Here is a 19,275-nt window from a genome sequence, read left to right on the forward strand (position 1 = left end):
ATCGCTAGATTCTCTAATGGATAGGAAGAGAAGTAGAACCCCAATCACCCACCTTACCCCCCCACCAAAGCCAAGTGAACAACCCAAGCAAATAAATTTCCCAGGAGGGGCTCCACCACTTCGGAGAGAGATGTCTCCAGGCTGAGAGGCAATATGCCATGAAGTGGTCATGCCGGCAGGGGCACCCAGACCTGTCTGTCCCCTGCCTTGGGCTCCAGCAGATTCCAGGACGGCCCCAGGTGAACATGGTCCCCAAGGATGCCAGAAGCTCTGGCATGGCCAGGTCCAAGGATTCATCCATATGGCACAATTCACACAGAAATGTCCACGTCAGATGAGCCGGGCCCTGAGGACACGCTGGTCTCAAGGTCAGCTCCTTGTACATCCTATCCCTTCCGAGAGCTGCCTCCCTCCCTCCCCCCTACCCCGTCCCCACAGGATCTGCGACCTGAGGGCCAGCTGCTCAGCCAGGGCACCTTCTCCCTTAGAGCCTGGCTTCCCCCACCGGCAAGAGGAGAGCCTTGGCTTGTCCCAACCCAGCCACAACCAGCCTGGCCAGAGGCCCAGAGCAGAATCATGACACTGCCTGAAGGCAAGAAAAACCCAGATCCGTGCTTCATCTCAAAAGTCAGCTTTTTATTATTTGGGGCCAGGACCCAGGTAGGGGGGAGGTTGGTGAGCTAAAGCATCATTGCTCTCTTTCCAGGAAATGTTGCAAGCTGCAGTGAACGTTCGAGATGTCGCAATTTTTTTTCCAACTCAAGCATGTGTTTTTCAAAAATATCATCCGTGTCTCCCACCCAACCCCCACTAATTTTAGAACCAGACCAAAGCCAAGCTACTGTCCTGTTTCTGTTGGGAAAATACTATATTTATTCGAGATGCAGAAGTATGTCTCTGCAAATCTCCAATTGCTTCAGGAAAACAAATCTGCTTTAGACTGTACAGAAACCATGATACAAAATTTATTTCATGCTAGAATCTCTTTGCATAACATTGGGCATGCAAGTTTTTACTCTGAAGTGCTAAATTGCATACAATGCCAGGTTGCGCCTTAATAAAGACGGAGGAGGGTCGCTCCCCCACGGTCCTGATCTTTTGGTACTCTATATCCTGGTTTTAAAGTAACGCTTTGCAAATCCATAAGGTTGGTTATTTACTATGAACAATTTGTGATGGAAGGCGGTCACACTGGATCTACACACCGATAAGATGACAGAATCAACCTCGACTAGCCGTAGTCAGGGGTCTTGGGCAGACGTCCGCTGGGTCACAAGCACGCCAAACAGAGAGGGAAGAAAGCGGCAGCGCGAGTTTCCACACTTCTATTTGGAGCAAAGTTCTCAGGTTCCGCGCGAGAGATCAACTATGAAGGCGAGGTCAATATGACCGATGACTGACCGATTGCCCTTTTTGGAACGGTTAACGCTCGACCTCGTATACAAAAAGGGAAGCAATCCATTCCCCGTCCCAACCCTCCTCCCCCCACCCTGCCCCCAGAAATGTACGAACGCCGTTACAGTTTGGCTCCAACAATGTGTGTAAAAGTAAAGAGCTTTGAAAGAAAATATAGAGCTTTTGTCTTTTCTTTCCGTTGTTGTTGTTTAGGGAAATCATACAGTTGCAGGAATTCGGAGGGTTTTGATTGCTGGGTTTTCTGTTTAACTTCATGCAAGTCATGCTAAGGAACCCCTCCACCCGCCCTCCCCCCTCCCCCAAATAAAAGAAAAAAATGAAAAAATGAAAAGAAAGAAAGGAAAATTCTCTACGGTCAGTTACCATTTGGCCGTAGAAAAAGCTACGTCCGTCCTAGTACAATGCCTGGGCCACTCGGACTCGTCCGGCAAACCTGCATGGCGTGCATTTACTCTGTCCGAGGGTGAGGAGGGGCTGCAGGTCCACCCAGATGCTTAATAGCCACCAGTGTCCTCGGCCAAGCCGCCTGGTCAAGTCACTCTCACAGCCTCTGTCGGCATATACTTAGCAATGACAGGGCTTTCTTTGCAAAGATCTGTATGTAAAGAATACAATTAACACTTGAGCTTCTCTTCTTGGCTTTCCCGTCCCGCTTGGTACTTAGTTTTTAAGGAAGGAGGAGGAAAGACAGAACAGCCGCATGCAGAGGCAGGCAGATTCTTCTCCAGCTGGCTTGGTTTTCCCATGCAGTGAGCCAGCCCAGCACGCCTCTTTCTCTCCCTCCTGGGGGAACAGTTTGAGTCCCTAACTTTTCCCCTACTCTGCACATGGGCTCAAACACCTGTGTGGCTTAGGGCTTGGAATTATCCTGAGAAAAGCAAGTCCTCGGCGGCTGGCATGACTTCTTGAGAGTAGGGGCCAGCTGGATGCAGGGGGACACTTCACCCTTGGTGCCTCCCAAAGACTCTGGCACCCAACCTCTGTGAGACTGGGGGGTAGGTATCAACTGTGGATAGTGGTTGCCGCTGGGTTCCCTGGCTGCTACAAGGAGATGGGGTGTCTTCTGTCCCACGTTCCCTGGACCTCTGGAAGCACAGTAAAGAGACTTTCCTGTCTGCTCTTTTAGGTCCTACTGATTGATCCAACATTCAAGATGAGGGAGACAGATAGCCCATGAGGCCTTACCAGGCAGGGCACTGCCAACTGGGGATGGTTTCCCCACTTTGCCCCTCACTTCCCAGGCTGCCCCTGCCCCTTGGCATTCTAGAACCTCCACCTGGGGAAAAGCCAGTTGCAAAGAAGAGCCTTAGACCCATCTATGGCAGGTACCAAGGATGGGGCGTGCCCCAAGGCCTGCAGCCCTCTGCCATGCAGCACCATGCGGGGAGCAGTACGTGGCACAGTGGTCCAAGGGGCCTCTGGGCGGGGCAAGGTAGCGGGACCAGCCTGGATCAGGTGGGTACACCAGGTGGGACCATTGGCATCAGCTAAGCACCAGTGGCCAGAAGGCCCTTCCCACTTTTTGGTGTAGGCTGCCTCTCCTCTTCTGTGTTTGCCTTGCATTTTGAATTTTGTGTTTTCTCCTTGTGTATGGTTTAACTACTTCAAGTAAGTACTTAGGCAGTTGTGAATGGTTACAGGCCACAGGCTACACCAACTGTTGCTCTCAAAAAAGCAGACTATCCATCTTACCCAGCCCTGTGCACCGGCTCAGCATGCAACCCACATGGGCGGGTGAGGCTCTCCAAGTCATGCATGAGCTGCCCAGCCAGGCTGCAGCACGGAGGATGGCTCCCTCCACCTTCCAGGCTCAGGCCAAGGCCCGGAGCCTTGAGCTGGAATACACTGGGCCCTAACCCAAGCCTCTCCTCAGTCCGTACTCGAGCTCTAGTAGCAGCCTTCCTCTCTGACTATAAGGAGACCCTGAGAAGAGAGGCCACAACTGATGCCAGCCGTCACCACGCCCAAGGCTTTGGCTGGTGGGCGCTGGGGATGGAAGGGCCTGCACAGAGTCCTGCTGAATTACCTTCTCTTGGCAGGTTCTCTCTCTGCCACTAGTGATATTCTACCTGGCACACACCTCAACTCGGGAAGGACACATGCCTCACCCCCAAGCCCTGGGGCCATCTCTTCCTGCCTCTTCCCACTGGCCTGCAGATTCTCTTTAAGGAGGCCTCTTCCAGAGCAGGGGTCTTGGGTGGCCGAGACCATCGGGGCCCGCTGGTCCAGGCCCCGCCCCGCTGCCCTACTCAACCAAGGGAGAGGAGAGATCCCTTCACCCCTCGTCCTGACCCGCCCTCCTGCTCGGCACCCCTGGGTAGCCCCTGCTTTCAGGCCACGGTCTGCAGTCGGCCAGCCGGTCTCCAAGGCCCTTCCTGCCCCTTCACTCACTACCAGCCCACAGCTGCCTGGGCCTCAGGTTCTCTCTGCCAGCCTGGGAGAAAGGGACTCAGACCTCCAGGGGTGGACACTGGGGGTCTCCTCCACCCCTTGCCCCCCTCAGTGTGCCTGCCTGCCCCTCAGCACCCCACCCCCACCGCCCGCCCACCCGTCTGCGGGAGCGTGGGGCGGGCCCCGGCCAATGCAGAGCAGCCCGGCCTCCTCTACATACCCTTTCTCATTCCTCCACCAGGTGGGCACGGTGGGCACGCGTACTCCCCGGTTGATAAGAGGAAGCAGGGTCCGTATCTCTCGCGGGTGCCCGAGCGCGTAAAGGGCAGGCCCTCATCAGGAGTGAGGGCCTGGTCTATGTGGGGGCAGTCTTCGTTCGCCAGCGCGGCCTTCGCCACCTCCCCATTCAGTTTGGAATCTTCAAACATATAAGCAGAAGCTATTGAGACACTGAAAACTGTTTAGTGGAGGGGGGAGGAGGGACAGGCCAGAGGTGGGCAAAGGGCGTCGGCAAAGGGCAGCCTGTCCCTCCGGACAGAAATGCGGACAGGCCGTGGGGGGAGGCACAAGGCAGGGGCTCCTGGGGCCAGCCAGCGGCCTCCGGGCTGCCCACGTTGCTGGGAGGCAGGGGTTCCTGGGTTTGCTCAAAGTTTGCAAAAAGATGAGTTGGTGATGGGCCCAGCAGGTGCGGTGCTGGGGGCTGGGCCAGCGCCCGAGGAGGGGCTGATGAGACAGGATGGTGCGATGCGGTCATGGGGAGGGGGCCAGACACAGAGCTCGGGGGAGGACAGACAGACATGCGGCAACACTAGGTCCAGACAGGCGGCCTGCTGAGCACCTCTCGTGCGGGTCCCTCCCAGGCACGTCCAGCCGGTCACCCAGGCTTCACTAGTACCACTCGGACCTGGCCTGGTCCCTCAGCCTGGTCTGGCAGAGACAGGCCCCATCTGATCAGCTCTGCCTCACCCCCCATTCGGAGCCCATCTGCCCGTCAGGCCACTCTGACCCCCGCAGCCTATCGGAGCGCTCAGCCTGCGCTGCCCACCCCCGTAGACCCACACTCGTCACACCGTAAGGCTCCATTCGCCACACGGACCGGGCCTCCTCCGCCCCCCGCGCAGACGCGCCCCCCTCCCGCTCTGCCTCCAGCGGGCCTGGTCAGCTTGCACAGGCACACAGGGGGCATGCATGAGGCTGTGACTGCACAACATGGATTTGGGGGTCACCCGTCACTCGGTCCCCTCTGGTCGGTTTCCCCAGCAAAGCAGAGCGAATGGATGCGTAGAAGACAATAGCGGCTGATGGGCTTTGGTGGGGAGAAGATGAGCCTTGGCCTCTGTGACAGCCTGAGAAAGAACCTGGGAAGAGGTTTGGGGCCACACCGGGCAGGGGGCAAAGTGTGGCCAGAGCAAGGAGCTCTCCCTCTGCCGACTCCAGGGACAGAGCCGTGGAAGCCTCTGGGGCTGGCAGAGGAAGCTCTGACTGGCCTCTGCCCTTGCCCCCTGCCCTCCTGGGGACTGAGCCTGCCCCAGGCTCGCTGCCCTCCCAGCAGGACCGTCCTGGCCAGGGTGGAGCCAGCGCAGCCCCCAGGGCGGGCACCGTGTCTTCCTCCACTACGGCGTCTGCCGGGAGAGCCTCAAGGGCAAGCCCTTTATGGGGGAAGAAAAGCAACACGGGCACGACCACGTGAGGCGAGGCTCTCCTAGCGACGGCGGAGGACAAAAAAAGCTGGATACAATTTCTGCCCAGACTTGACACGCTTCCGTGATCCTGCTCACATCATGTAACTACACGCAGCAGTGATCCGTGCCCACGTACACGCGCTCGGCGTGCACGTGGGTGGGATCACCACCCGTGCGCACATCATGTCACTACAAAGAGGCAGTCAGTCAAAAGAGAAATGGACCAATCAGGTTTATTCATAAAACAAATAAAAAAAAACCCATTATAATTTTGGAACTTAAAAAAAATCTCTTGTACAAGATGGCAAAGCATTTCACGTACAGTGCGTTTCTTGACAAATCCCATGGGCGTCACCTCCCGATTTACTCTGAACCAGAAAGGCCAGTTACCAAGGTAACTCTGACACTACGTGGCCGGGGCCAGGACCTCTCTGGGGCACGTGGGCGTGTCTGCAGGCACATGCGTGTGCTCACAGATGTGCCCAGGCCGCCCCCCGCGCTGGCCGGCCCCTGTCCTCCTTCCCAAGGGTCTCTGGGCTGAGGGAGGAGGGCGGGTGGAGAGATGGGAGGAAGACATGGATGAGGGGTAGTGGGTGGGCCCGTAGCACCCCACACTGATTATCCTCAGGGCAAAGCAATGTGGACACACGAAAGCAGCCTCTGCACCTGAGGCGGGGCCAAGGGCTCACTGTCTCTCGGGCCGTCATGTGTCAGCTGACATTCTCGTCCAGAGGCTGGGTCAAGTGGCCATGCCCCCCCAGCCTCAGCCTCCACGGAGATGGGGCTGCCCGACTCCCCTCTGGCTCTGTGGGTGCTGAGCTACCTCCCACTGGTCCTGCTCACAAGCCCCCGTGCCCCACAGCCTTTAAAGGGTCCCGAGTTTGGGCTGGTTTTCCTAGAGGGTGCAAGGGGCAAGGAGCAGCCCTGGGGATCTGCAGGGTGGGTGTGGGCTGGGAACCCCTCTCCCCCTGGGGTCTGCTGCGTCTCCCAACCTTGATCTGTGAGGAGGGGGCTGTGATTGGGTGGGGGCATCTAGGTCTTGCTCTGTGAATGAGCCCGACCTCCCTGGGCTGTTGATTTGTCTGAGATTTGGGGATGATCTCAGAAACTAGGGTGTTCTCCCTCCCCAACTCCAGAGAGAACGGCTGCAAGAGAAACAAAGGGGGGCCACCTAACTGTAAACCTGGAGGGCCCATAGGCAGGGCGCACTCACCCAAGACGCCCCCTCGCGTCACCCCCGCCATCTTTTGGATGAACAGACAACCAGAAGCCCAGGGCCCCAGGCCTCCTCGAGCCCCGCGGGCTGGCGATGGTGAAATGACAGCATGGGCAGCGTCTTACGGAGATGGTTTCCAGGCTTTGAAATGGGCTGAGATGAGCGTCCGTGAGAGGGTCATTTTTTTAAAAACTTTGGAGCAAGGAGAACCCGCGTGGCCCGTCCCTGGCAGGCAGGGCTGGCTGTCCTGCCCTGGTCTCCAGGCCCGGCCGGTTGTACTTACTGTTTGCACCAGCAGCGGGCGCCAGGGGGCGCACGCAGGCCTGGGGCGGGGTGGGGTTTGCTAGGCATTTCCTCGGGTGCAGCCCCGAGGGGTCTGCCCAGCTGGGGCTCAGGGAAAACCGTCCTGGGCTAAATGGGGACAGTCTGTGAGAGACATGAGCAGATACAATCACAAGAACTGCACGAGTCATGCAACAAAACCAGGAGAGAGAGAGAAACATGATTAGTGGAGAGAGAGAGAGAATGTGAACAACACGGAAAAGAACACCCATCCACGCCTGGCCCGCGGAGTTCATGCATTGCTCAGCTACTTCCCCTTCTCCCTGGGGGAGACAAGGGGAGCAACAAGGACCCCGCTGGGGCCCGAGCTGCCTCCCCGGCAGCTGGAGCTTTGCAGAAACCCTTTCTCGCACACAAGGGGCTTCACAGCCCAGTGCAAGGGGCCATGGCCCGGTTCCTGCCCCGTCAATGTGACCCCCAATGCCCTCACCCTCCCTTCCTACGGGCCAGCACCCTCCCTCAGCACCCACCGCAGCCTAGCAGGGAAAGCGGGGAGGGGCACTTTGGACTCAGCTGCTCAGGGGTGAACCTGCCACTACTGCTGCCACCAAAGATGACCGAGAGGCTGCAGGGGGTGCCCCCAGTGGGCCCAGGCAGGGGGCTTCTCTGGGAGCTTTCAGCTGCCCTTAGTGCCCGTGGGTGGGAAGGGACATGGCCACCATCCCTTCTCCCCGGCCAGCCCCCTGCTCAGCTGCAGTGGGACCATGCACCCCAGGATGCGGCACCACAAAGAACCAACCCACATCACAGGAGTAGAAATGGACAGGACACACGAGAATGGACATGGCAGTACAGAGGGGGCACCCCGAGCTGTCCAGGGAAGGTGGTGCGGTCCCCAGGGAGCCCCAGTCCGGAAGAGGAGCCTCTTGTCCTGAGCCATCAGCCCCAGGTGGTTCCTGGCTGTGCCAGGTACCCTCCTTTCTGTGGGGTCCTGAATCAGCTAAGAATTGGAACCCTGGCCACCCCATGATACTACGACTCTTCAAGACAAGACCCCCAAACGCTGAGGCCATGCCAGCCTGGCACAGAGAGGAAACTAGGTCATCCCTGGGACAGACACAGACCTGAGGCTTCGGGAGAGGCCAAGAGGTGCAGGTGAGGGAAGGAGCTACGGGCAGGACTGGCCTGGGGATGTGGAAGGGGTGGAAGGAAGGGACAATGATCTGCCCTTGGCGCCCAGTAAGCTGTACTTGACCCCTAACTCGGGTTTTAGAAGTGGAATCTAAGAATCTCAAGTTTTCCCCAGGTTTCAGGGAGGTCACTTGTCTGTCCTTGGTGGGGTGGGGGAAGCTGGAGCATCCCACCGCCCCCAGTTCCTGCAGGGCCTGCTCTCCACTCACCACCTGGCCTTCCTCACCTCTGGCCACAGAGTTCATGAGTTTGAGAATTCACTCACAAACTCGCCCCAACCCCGGGCCTATCTAGATGCATGGCTGCAAAAATGGAAAGGGATTCCACAGTACAGATATGGGAGAGGAGATGCCCCCTGGGGACTGCATGCCCTTGTGGAGGAAGATGATCAGCTCTCAAGTGCTAGCCTCTGGGGGGGAGGGGGTTGAGGTAAGGGGTGAGGCCAATGGGGGGTCTTGGAGCTGAGGAGGACAGGACAGGCATCATGGCAGCACCTCCAGCAGCAGCTTCCTTCCTCCCAGGACCTGGCCCTCAGTTAGCCCAGCTTTGGGAAGTAAGTACTTGGGACAGGAGTGAGGCTAGAGCATTGTGGGTGGGGTTAGAGAAAGGCAGGTGGATCCAGGCATCTGGGCCCTGGGGGGCAAGCTCAGGGACCCCAAGATACCTCTGCAGTCATGGAGGCGACCTGGGCTGGAGCTCTCTGGGTGCCTGAGACCTGGGGCCGGGGTATGGTGGCTCCCCAAAGCCAGGCTGCCAGTAGTACTGGAGGGGGGCTGTGGGGTCCAGTGGAATCCAACTGTGAGGAGGCCTGGCAGGTCAGCGGCAGCATGGAAGAGGACTTGTATCGCTGGGACCAGCTGGTGTACATGTCTGAACACACGTCTGTACTTGTGTGTGTGCATGTGTGACTCTGTGTGTGTGTGTGCGTGTTTGTTTTCAGCACTGTCATTGTCTGGTAGTGCAGAGGGACCTGTGCCTGACTGCAGTGAGCTGGTGACCTGGGAAGGGCTGCCCAGGGGCCCTGATGTTTGTCTACACCAATGGTGAAAGATCCCTTGTTGGGGAGGACAGGTCAGAAGGGCCAGTTAATGCCATGGATGTCACCCAGGCTTTGCTCTTTCTGTTGGGGGGCAGAGTGGAACGGGGGCTAGGCCAGCCCAGATCTTCCCTGGAGCCCCATGATGGCTCCTGGAGTCAAAATTATCTGAAGCAGAGAGGAGGGGCAGGGTCTGTCACTGAGCAGAAGCCAAACCGTGGCTGGGGAGCCCTGCCGCACCACACACCCTCTGTTCCAGCCTCTGGCCCAGCCCAGAACTCTTCTCAGGTGCCTCGGGAATCCCAGGAGGGGTGGGTGTGGAGCGGGGGCGAGGGGCTGGAAAGCCCCCGCGGGCTGTGGGGTGGGCCTCGGGGGTCTTCTCTGGCTGGGGTAACTGTGGGACAAAGCCAGAGCAGGATCAGGATGGGGTGGTAGGTCAGAGAGCACATCAGCGGGGAAGAAAGAATCAGCTGTTCTTGGGGGGAGGCACCCAAGCCCTCGGGCCCTTGGTGTCCCGGAGCAGAGCTAAACTGCAGCCTCCCTGCACAGACCTGGGCCTGGGGCCTCCTTCTGAGGCTAAATACCTGTCCCTCCACTGCTGCCTCCCACGCACCCGGCACTCCTTTGTGGCTCAGTGCTGCCATTCTTCTCAGGATGTGCATTCCTTAGAAATCCCTGTGTCCACAGAATAAGTCGGTGGTATTCCATGGGTAGAGGTAGACTATGGGCTTTATATCTTCGGACCCGAGCCCCGTGATCAACTTTATGTGCTATGTGCAGGTTCTCATAAAACTGAGAGAGTCCCATAACGAACCACTAGCCATGGAATATTAGAATATATCCCACAGTGACTAGTATTGTTTCACGGCCCCCAATGAATTCACGGGAGAGTGGCTGTCCACTGGGTGGGGTGTCTTGTATTGCTGCTGCAGTCCCTACCGTGGCCAACGGGGAGAACCCTCGGGGAGAGGTTGTTGCTGGTCTGTAGCGCTTTCCTCTAAGCTGCCCGGGGGTGGCCCCTTTAGTCCTTCGCTCACCAGCTGCTTCCATCAGAAGGTCACCGGAACTCCCACTCGACCGTCAACCCAAACAGACAACGTGAAAGCTATAGTCATTCCAACAGGTTCCTAAAGATAAACGCTAAACTCTAGAGTGGTGGTAGAAGATGAGTTGGTTCTGCATGCTATGGGGTAAGTAAGCTTGTTAACGGAGGGCTAGAGGCGTCTCCTAAGAAGGACCTGGCACTAGGCAGCCGGAATCAGAGCAGGAATTCTACTCAGCTAGGGAGACAAGCTCTGGAGGGCGTGAGCCTCCTTGCTCCGCCTTCGCTGAGAACCAGATCCCATGCACCGTTTCTGCCGTCTACACAGCCTGCAGGGAGCAGTGTAAAGACCAAATCGAGAGCTGTCCGGCGTTGCCGAATCACACCCGCCGCCGCCCTGCCCCGACACTGGGTCGGTAGCCTGAGTCTGAGACTCAGGATCGACTCCTGCCCACCTGAGCAGAGCCCCGCGGGCTCCTGCCAAGAGAGTCCTCAGCAACCTCGCGGGCCGCGTGGTCTTGTCAGAACATCACGAGACCAACCGCCCCAACCGCCGTCCCCAGGGCCACCAGGGAGTTTCCACTAGCAGGCTCCTGCCTTCTGCACGTGGCTGCCCAGCACCTCCTCGGGCTCCCAGGCTCCACCACCTCGAGACTGTGGGGTCCTGGGCCACCCACGGAACTAAGGAAGCAGTCTGACTGAATCTGGAATCATCGCTACAGGGGGCGGAGGTGAAAGGTCAGATCGACATGCCTCTAAGAGGTTTCCTACCTGCTCTGTTAATTTCTAAAATTTCTTCCTGGGCCAGCGGGCATGTGTCACTCTGAGTACTGTGATGTGGAGAGTTTACGACAGATTTACAATAATTAGGAGATCCCAGCTGCGGTGGCCGCGGAATATGCTTCTTTTTTTTCTTTGGTAGTTTCTGCTTAGCCATGGCTAAGGAGTAATACATCCCGAAATTGTTCACGATGACGGGCACGGGCATGGCGATGGTCAGCACGCCCGCCAGCGCGCACAGCGCCCCCACCAGCATGCCGGACCACGTCTGCGGGTACATGTCTCCGTAGCCCAGCGTCGTCATGGTGACCACGGCCCACCAGAAGCCAATGGGGATGTTCTTAAAGTGCGTGTGCTCGCTGGCGCTGGGGTCGTTGGGCTGGGCCCCGATCCTCTCGGCGTAGTAGATCATGGTGGCGAAGATCAGGACGCCCAGGGCCAGGAAGATGATGAGCAGCAGGAACTCGTTGGTGCTGGCGCGCAGCGTGTGGCCCAGGACCCGCAGGCCCACAAAATGGCGGGTCAGCTTGAAGATGCGCAGGATGCGCACGAAGCGGACGACGCGCAGGAAGCCCAGGACGTCCTTGGCCGCCTTGGAGGACAGGCCGCTGAGGCCCACCTCCAGGTAGAAGGGGAGGATGGCCACGAAGTCGATGATGTTAAGCGAGTTCTTAATGAACTCTACCTTGTTGGGGCAGAAGACGACGCGCATGAGGAACTCGAAGGTGAACCAGACCACGCAGACGCCCTCGATGTACGTGAGGAAGGCCTCCGTCTCCGCTTCCCGGTAGTAGCGCACCTGCGTGCCGTTGCGAACATTCTCGATCTCCGTCTTGTTCACGATGGGGTTGAAGCGCTCGTGGGTCTCCAGGCAGAAGGTGGTAATGGAGACCAGGATGAAGAAGAGAGAGGCAAAGGCCACATACTGCGGGGAGAAACAGACAGCGTCAGAGCAGGCCCTCCTGCGCCCCGCAGAGAGAGTGGGGTGCCTTCGGGTTGGGTCCAATCAGAGGGCCTGGCAGGGGACGCCGCCTCCACGATGGCCCCTGACGTGAGCCAAGCTGCCGCGTGTTCCTCCTCGGGGCGCCGGGTGAGGCGGCTCAGGGAGCTCAGGGGTTGGGGCGGAGACTGCGCTCCATTAACCCGTTTCCTTCCCCTCCTGGACACGCGGCTAGACCATATTTCCCAGCCTCCCTTGAGGTTAGGTGGGGCCATGGCACTGGGTTGAGGTGAGTGCAATATGGACAAAAGAGACGGGCGCGACTTCTAGGCCCACAAGGCCCTCCCGCTCGATCCTCCATGCTCTTTCTGTCCCCGTGGCCAACCAAATGCAGAGGACCCAGCAGAGGACTCTGAAGCCCTAGGAGGCAGCAGAACCCTCAGAGGGAAGGAATTCGGGGGCCTGAAAGGAAAAGCATCCACAAAACAGCCTCGCTGGGCTATTATGCAACTGGGAAATAAACTTCTATTGTGTTAAGCACTGTGATTTGGGGGGCGATACGTTGGAGCCCTTAGCCTACCCTGACTAATGAAAGTGATCTGGCCTATCGGCCGGGAGGAAGCTATGGTGGAATCTCCCATCTTCCTCCCAACTCCAGTCTCTTCTCTCTCTTCTTCACGGATCCGTACCTCCCTCATGTGGTCTCGTTCGGGTACTCTCCTACCCAGGACCGAGGAAGATGCACATATGCGCCAGGGTCCTAGGAGACCCTCTCTATCCTCCTAGGAGCTCCTACCACCAACCCAGGAGTGAGTAGCCCATCCGGGAGGTATTCAAATAGAAGCTAAACGGTGGTGTGTTTGTTGTGTGGGGTTCAGGCATCAGGAGGAGAAATGGACCAGGGGTCCTCAAAGGCACCACAAACCAGGGGTCTGATTCTATCCTTGTGCTGCTTGTCAACCCCAGGGTAAGCATGTGGGTGGGAGGGAGGAAGACACTTCTGGGGGGCCGGGGCTTTCCCAGTGGGTGTGGGTACTCTGCCAGTGAGCAGGAAAGGGCCAGGACAATACCCTGGCCTGTCCCAAGCCAGCTGTTCAGGTCCTGCCCAGGGCCAACTCCCTGGAGACCATCCAGGGCTACAGTCTGGAACCTTCCTTCTCTAGAGCTGCCCTCGGGATAGCTTCAGGAAGCTTTTATCAGCGGCAGGCAGCTGACTCTGCAAATGCTGGGGGTGGGGCTGGAAGTCCCAGAAGAGCTCTGTCCGGGTTGACCATGGCCACAGGGCCTGGCCCCCAACCTGGCAGGGATCTGGGAACCAAGAACCGCGCAGGCCTTTGGGAGAGGCAAGGGGAGGGGACATTTTGGAATGTCAGAGCTAGAGCAGCTTTTATAGATTATCTGGTCCAGGACCCCCAGGACACTCATGCTACCGATGCGAGATGAGGCCCAGAAACAGCCATCTCCCCAAGCGGCTCATTCAGTGTGTTCATAGCCTTCTGCTTTATGGCTTTGGAGCATTGTGGAATTTTCAGAAAATTTTCTCCTAGGCTGCTGTCAAGTGGCATCCTTCCTCCCACCCGCCTAACCCTCCTCCCCTTCCTCGCTCCCTCCCTTTCTTCCTTCCTCTCTTCCTTCTTTCCTTCCTTCCTCCCTCCCTTCTTCTCTCATGCTTCCATCCAGTCATCCGTCCTTATCTCCATCATCCATCTACCTGCCAACCCATCCATCCACTCACTCATCTTTCCCTCTTTCTACCTTTTCTCCCTTCATTACTTAGTTCCTCCCTCTCCTCCCTCTTTCTCTTCCATCCATCCATCATCCGTTCATTCTTTCCTTCCATCCTCCCTACTTTTCTTCCTTCCTTCCTTCTTCTTTCTTCCCATCCTCTCTTTCCAGTCCCTCCTTCCATCTATTCATCCCTTCTGTCTTCCCTCCATTCCTCACTGGGCACCAGGCACCCGGTGACGCCACCACAAAGATGGACACGGCCTTGGCCCAGCCTCGGGCACTCCCTGTCTCGCTGAGGGGGAAGGACCGCACCCTATCACCCTGCAGGGACAAGCACGGCGCAGCGCGTGGGGACGATGAGCCCCCAGCCTTCTGAAGCAGGCATGGTCAGAAGGGTGATGTCAGTGCTTTGAGGGCCGAGTAGAGCTTCAAGGCAGATCTTCTGACTCCAGAAACAGTGCTCTTTTCAGGTCCAGTCTGCCCTACCTGAGAAATAGACCAGAGGCCACCACCTCTGACCCAAAGCCCACGCTTTTCTATCCCCAGCGCCACCCAAGCTATTGGAGCTAAAAAAAAAAGAAAAAAGAAAAAAAAGAAAAAAAGGAAATAAAATCAGCCACACCCACTGGTAACTGGAAAGTCCCAATTTGGAGCCTGGCACCCCCTGTCTAGACACTGTGTCTGAGGGGTGCCCAGAGGCAGGGCCCGTGCGCCCTGGGCTCCCCCTCCTGGCCAGCTGCGGGAGGCAGGAGGCCGCTTCCCTCCGCACTGCCCCCTCCCAGAGCATCCCCTCCGGAACCTCTCCACATCCGTCCTCTCTGTGCCCTCTGCTCGCATCGCCTCTCTCTCAACAAGGCCACTTCAACCCTCAGAGCCAGCAGGTTCTCGGCCCCCATCTCAGCTGACAGTCCACCCTCCAGGCAGAGAGAGCACCCACTGGCATCCCAGCTCTGCCCTGGCACCCGCCCACCCTACCCTCGGAGAAGAGCCCACGTCCCCTGCCTGCCACATGGGCTCTCCGTGCCCTGGCATCCTTTGATTTCTCAGGCTCCTCTCCATGCATGAACCCCACATGCCTGCTGATGCACCTCTGCCATTCCAACCACCTTCCTCTCCCCCATCGCGTGCCTCTGCATAGGCTGTTCCCTCCCTTGGCAAGTGTTCCTGCCAATCTCTGCCTGGCAAAATCCCATTCATCCTTCAGTGCCTGCTAAGCTGCCCTTCCCCTGTGACTCCTTCTCCAGGTGAGGCTCCCCTTGGCAGCTGTGGTCCTTGGGTGGCAGCAAATGAAAGGGCCTCCCCAAGGAGCCTGTTAATTCACCTCCTGGGAAGCAGTGGGCCTGCCTCCAACTCTGGCTCTCCAGTGCCTGGGGAGGCTCCTGGGAACTGGGCAGACAGGGCACTGATGTCTCAGGAGCCTTCCAACTCCTAGATGCCCCCACAGGCCCTTGGAGCTCTCATCTCACTTTTACCTCTCACACCACAGATACTGATGGGGAAACTGAGGCCCAGAAAGAGCTCAGCCCTGGGTAACATCTTTATAAGGTTAGGGTGGAAAAATCTCGGTACTCAGGGGATCAGCAGACAGCCTGCCCAGGTTCTCCCCTCTCTGGACTCCAGTCCTCCCCCAAGGAGTGGGGGAGAGTGGGTGGGCAGCAGGCGCTGCGCCCGAGCCCAACACTGGGACGTCTTCCCCAGGGAAGGCCCGAGAGGCAGAAGCCGGGCTCCTGCCCCGCTAGGCTCCCGGGGGCCTTCCTTCCCAGCCTCTGCCCACCCCTGAGTCCACGGGGCCCCTCAGGAGGCATGTGCCCTCCTGAGACTGGAGACCAGCAGGTCAGCCACAGGGCCAGCCAAAGCAAGAGTGTGCACCCAGCAGCACCCCCAGTTTCCTTCTGTCCATCCTCCAGAATGAGCTGAGTGCAGGAAAGAGAGGGAAAGAAGCTGCCAAGCCTGAGGACCTACTATGCACTGTTAATGCTCACATGAACAGGTGTCATATCCCCATTGTGCCGGGGTGGGGGGACGACGACCACTAAAGCAAGGTCTTAAAGCTATCATGGCGCAGAGATGGGGACCGAAGTTAATCCAGCTCCAGAACCACCAGAGCTGCCGAAGCTCTTGGGATAAAAACAGTCCTGCCCCCTGGGCATCTATCTGGCCCCTGATTCCGTCTGGAGAGTTACATCTTTGAGCCCGGCACCCACAGCCCAGACTCCCTAAGGGCTGGTTATGAGGGCCAGGGCGGGATGCCTGGGCCGCGAGGCCGAGGTTCAGCCTTTCTCAGTCCTCCTTAGCTCTTGTTGCCTTGGCTAGCTAGCAGCTGGGGCACGAGCACCCCGAGGCCGGGGGGCTGCCCTGCCATGCCCAGGGAGTCGAGGCTGGCCGCAGACTTGGATGGTCTGTCCCACATCCTCACCTGGCCCACCTCCTCGCCAACCTGGAGAGGGCAGACTGGGAGAGGACCCGTGACTTGTTCCAAGATCTCAGCCAGAGGGCGGGTGTGCCTGGGGATGGGGAGCTCCTGGGCTCTGCTGGCTGCTGGCAGGTCCAGGGGAGCCAACCCGGGGAGCCGCCTCGGCAGGAGCCCTGGACATCTCCCCCAGGGTATGTGGGCCTCAGGCGAGGGCTGGGCACTGTGCCCGATGTGAGCTGTCTCCCGTCCCCAGCCACCCAAAGGACATGGAGCAGCCACCACAGACCACAGACACGTTTTACTAACCACCACCCAAGGACGTGCACTGTGCACGTGGACACACAAACGACAGCACTGCCCCCCGTGCATAGAGAACACAAGGCACCCAGGAGAGCCTCCCAAAGCACATCGGCGCACACCGAGCTGAAACACCCAGCTGCTGACCCCGGCCACGCCACCCCCACAGCACACCGGCTGCACCCTCACATACACACTCAGGGCACACAGGTGCTGCAGCGGTGCTGCCACACACAGACCCCGGGCACTGCCCACCCCCTCAGGCAGCTCCCTGTGCAGCCCTGTACCCCAAGCCCCTATGGTCACTGGTTGGCGTGTCACCCCTAAAGGACGGGCAGCCTCTGCCTCCTCAGCCTCCCCTGATGCCCACAGCCTGCCAGCCTGCTCAGATGCTGCCAGTTTCTGGACCTGCCCCTCATCCACGGGCTTCCTGATTTCCTGACACCTGCAGACCACGTGTCCGTTCTCCACCCGGGCCCTGCAGTGCCCGAGCCCCATCACACTCAGCACTCGGGCCAGCAGGTCAAGGTGGGCTTTGTTAGGGGGCCCGAGGGCCATCGTCGCCCAGCCGGGCCACCTCAGCGGCCACCCTGTGATGTGTCAAGACAATGCAGGCAAGGTCTCCTGACAATGCGGCATAAGCCCAAGCTGGTAGTTTCTGGCTTTTTTTTTTTTTCAGAACCAAATCACAAACCATGAGAGACCCACCAATTGTGTTCTAGAAAGTGGTAGCCATGGCAACAGAGCGAGGCATCCCATTCCTATAGTAACCAGGGTGGTGAGATTCTTGGCTGTAAAGTCAGACAAACCTACTAACGAGCTGTTGACTTAAGAAGCTGTTTTATAAATCACCTAGTTCTTTTTCTCGTCGTCCCCACCCCTGAAACCATCAATCAGAAAAGCATTTACTTTCTATTAAAATGACCAATATGTGCAATGACTTTCATTTATAAATTATTTATACCACAGTCATCTTCAGAAAATTGTGCTTGCGTTTCAGAGCTGTGGCGGCGTTGACCACGGGGAGCCGTGTCCTTGCAGGGCGGCATTTCAGGAACAGGGCGATGGCTGTAACACGGCGCCGGGGCCACCTGCTTCTGGTCTGGCTGCTCGCTCGTGTGCCGTGTGACCCTGGCAAGTCACTTTCCCTCTCTGGACTTCAGTTTTGTTCCCAGTAAAGTGAGGGTTGTTCTTGGTCCCTTCGGGGAGGATTCTGAGACAGGGCGGGGATGCAGGCACTGGGGACATATGATGGCTACTCAGGGGAGCTCTCTGGCTGATGGCCAGGTCCCAGGCCCCCCGAGGCTTGAGGTCAGTTTTTCCACCTAATTAAATCTTCCCGGCAGGGGAGTGCAGCGTTTGAGTTAATCCATGTGGAGTCAGTGATGCAGAGCAGAAGGGACGGCCAATTGGCCTAAATAAATTGCCAGTTGAGTTGGGTTTGGAAACTGAATTAGCTTCATCTGGACTTTCTTAGGCTGGGCATGACCACGGCGTGCTGCGCTGGCCGAGGGCTACCCCCGAGGGCACGGGGACCAGGAGGGCAGTTTGGAGTCCGCTGCCTTTGTTTGTCCATCCGTAACTCCCTCCACGACCAACCCCGAGCGGCCTGGCCCCGTGCCCTCGCTCTGGGACCCCACTGCTGGTTTTCTCACCAATCTTGTGTGCATGCGCATGTGTGCGCGAGGTCATGGCTGTGCGTGTGCACATCTGGAAGGCCTGTGTGCTGGGGGCCGTGCCAGGAGGCGGAAGGCCACGCAGAGCAGACGTGTCCCCGGCAGTGGTCATTTACGAGACGTAACTCCAGGCTATGCGCGAGACTTGTGCGTGGCTGCTGTGTGGGGCGTAGCGATCCCTGCGGGTCAAGTGTACGTGTGCGGGTGTCGGGGGGGCACGTGTATGGGGCGGGGGGCGTGCCCGTGCGGGCCATCGCCCAGGGAAGTCGGGGCCGGCCGGCCACTCTATGTTCCCTGAGGCGAGACCCAGCCCGGGGCCTGGTCCTGTCCCCTGGCCAGACGCGGTCACTGACGCTCCAGCCCGAGGCACAGCCCCTGACTGGGAGAAGGAGGCTGGGGGCCTGGGGGTGAGGCTCTGCGGCAGCGGGGGAGGGGGGAGCTGCGGGAGGCAGGGGTGCCCAGGCCCCGCTCGGAGCCCCTTCCTCCCACCGCCCCGAGCCAGCCGCGCAGTCAGGCCTCTGGCCTGGGACGTGGGATGCCGGGGCTGGACGAGGCAGCACCCCAGCCCTCGGAGAGCTTGGGCCGCCCGCCTCACCGGTTCCTCCTGGTGACCCTAGACCGAGGTCACATCCAGAGACGCAGCCTCCTCCCACAGCTGGGCCGGCAGATCCCGAGGGGGCAGGACCTCCCGTCTTGCTTTCATTCCAAGAGGCTCGTTTTTCACATTTTGTAAATTAAAATGTCATAAAATGCATGCAAGTTTAAAAATAGTATTTCTTCCCATATCCCCCAAATGCTGTCGTTGAACTAATGTCTTAAGTCAATGGTACCTTAGACTGGTGGAGAACGTGGTTGTTAGAAACCCACAACGCCACAAGAGAAGAGGGCCCCAGGGGCTTTTGGTACAAAAACCACCCCTTGTGGTTGGACTGGGGAGAGGGAGGCGCAGCAGGGAGGGGATCAGCCCAAGGCCACGGAGCTCTCAGGGCGGAGCGGAGATGGCAAGCAGCTTCTCCTGAAACGCCAAGGCGGGGCTTTGGGACGAGTTGCTCATCATGGTGGCCTCTGAGCCTCTCCCCAGCCTCTTTGTCCTCCAGATCCCACCTGCCTTCTAGAGCCTTCTAGGTCCCAGGTCAAAAGGAGCTTGGGTCCCTTTTTATCAAAAGAGGCAGGGGCTGCGGCAGA

General features: G+C 58.4%; 1 protein-coding gene across 1 annotated transcript in view; it reads right to left on the reverse strand.

Annotated features, from left to right (window-relative positions):
- Positions 1 to 615: 615 nt before the first annotated feature.
- Positions 616 to 19,275, reverse strand: part of KCNC1 (potassium voltage-gated channel subfamily C member 1) — a 42,540-nt gene continuing 23,880 nt past the window's right edge. The window contains exons 2-4 of the mRNA XM_004450828.4: positions 11,028 to 11,961; positions 4,028 to 4,225; positions 616 to 2,011 (exon numbers count right to left, since the gene is read on the reverse strand). Of these exons, the coding sequence (XP_004450885.1) occupies positions 1,947 to 2,011; positions 4,028 to 4,225; positions 11,028 to 11,961 (1,197 nt within the window). The 3' untranslated portion in view covers positions 616 to 1,946. The remainder of the gene's footprint in view (positions 2,012 to 4,027; positions 4,226 to 11,027; positions 11,962 to 19,275) is intronic.

The sequence above is a fragment of the Dasypus novemcinctus genome, chromosome 10, assembly GCF_030445035.2.
Source record: "Dasypus novemcinctus isolate mDasNov1 chromosome 10, mDasNov1.1.hap2, whole genome shotgun sequence".
Classification (NCBI taxonomy): Eukaryota; Metazoa; Chordata; class Mammalia; order Cingulata; family Dasypodidae; genus Dasypus; species Dasypus novemcinctus.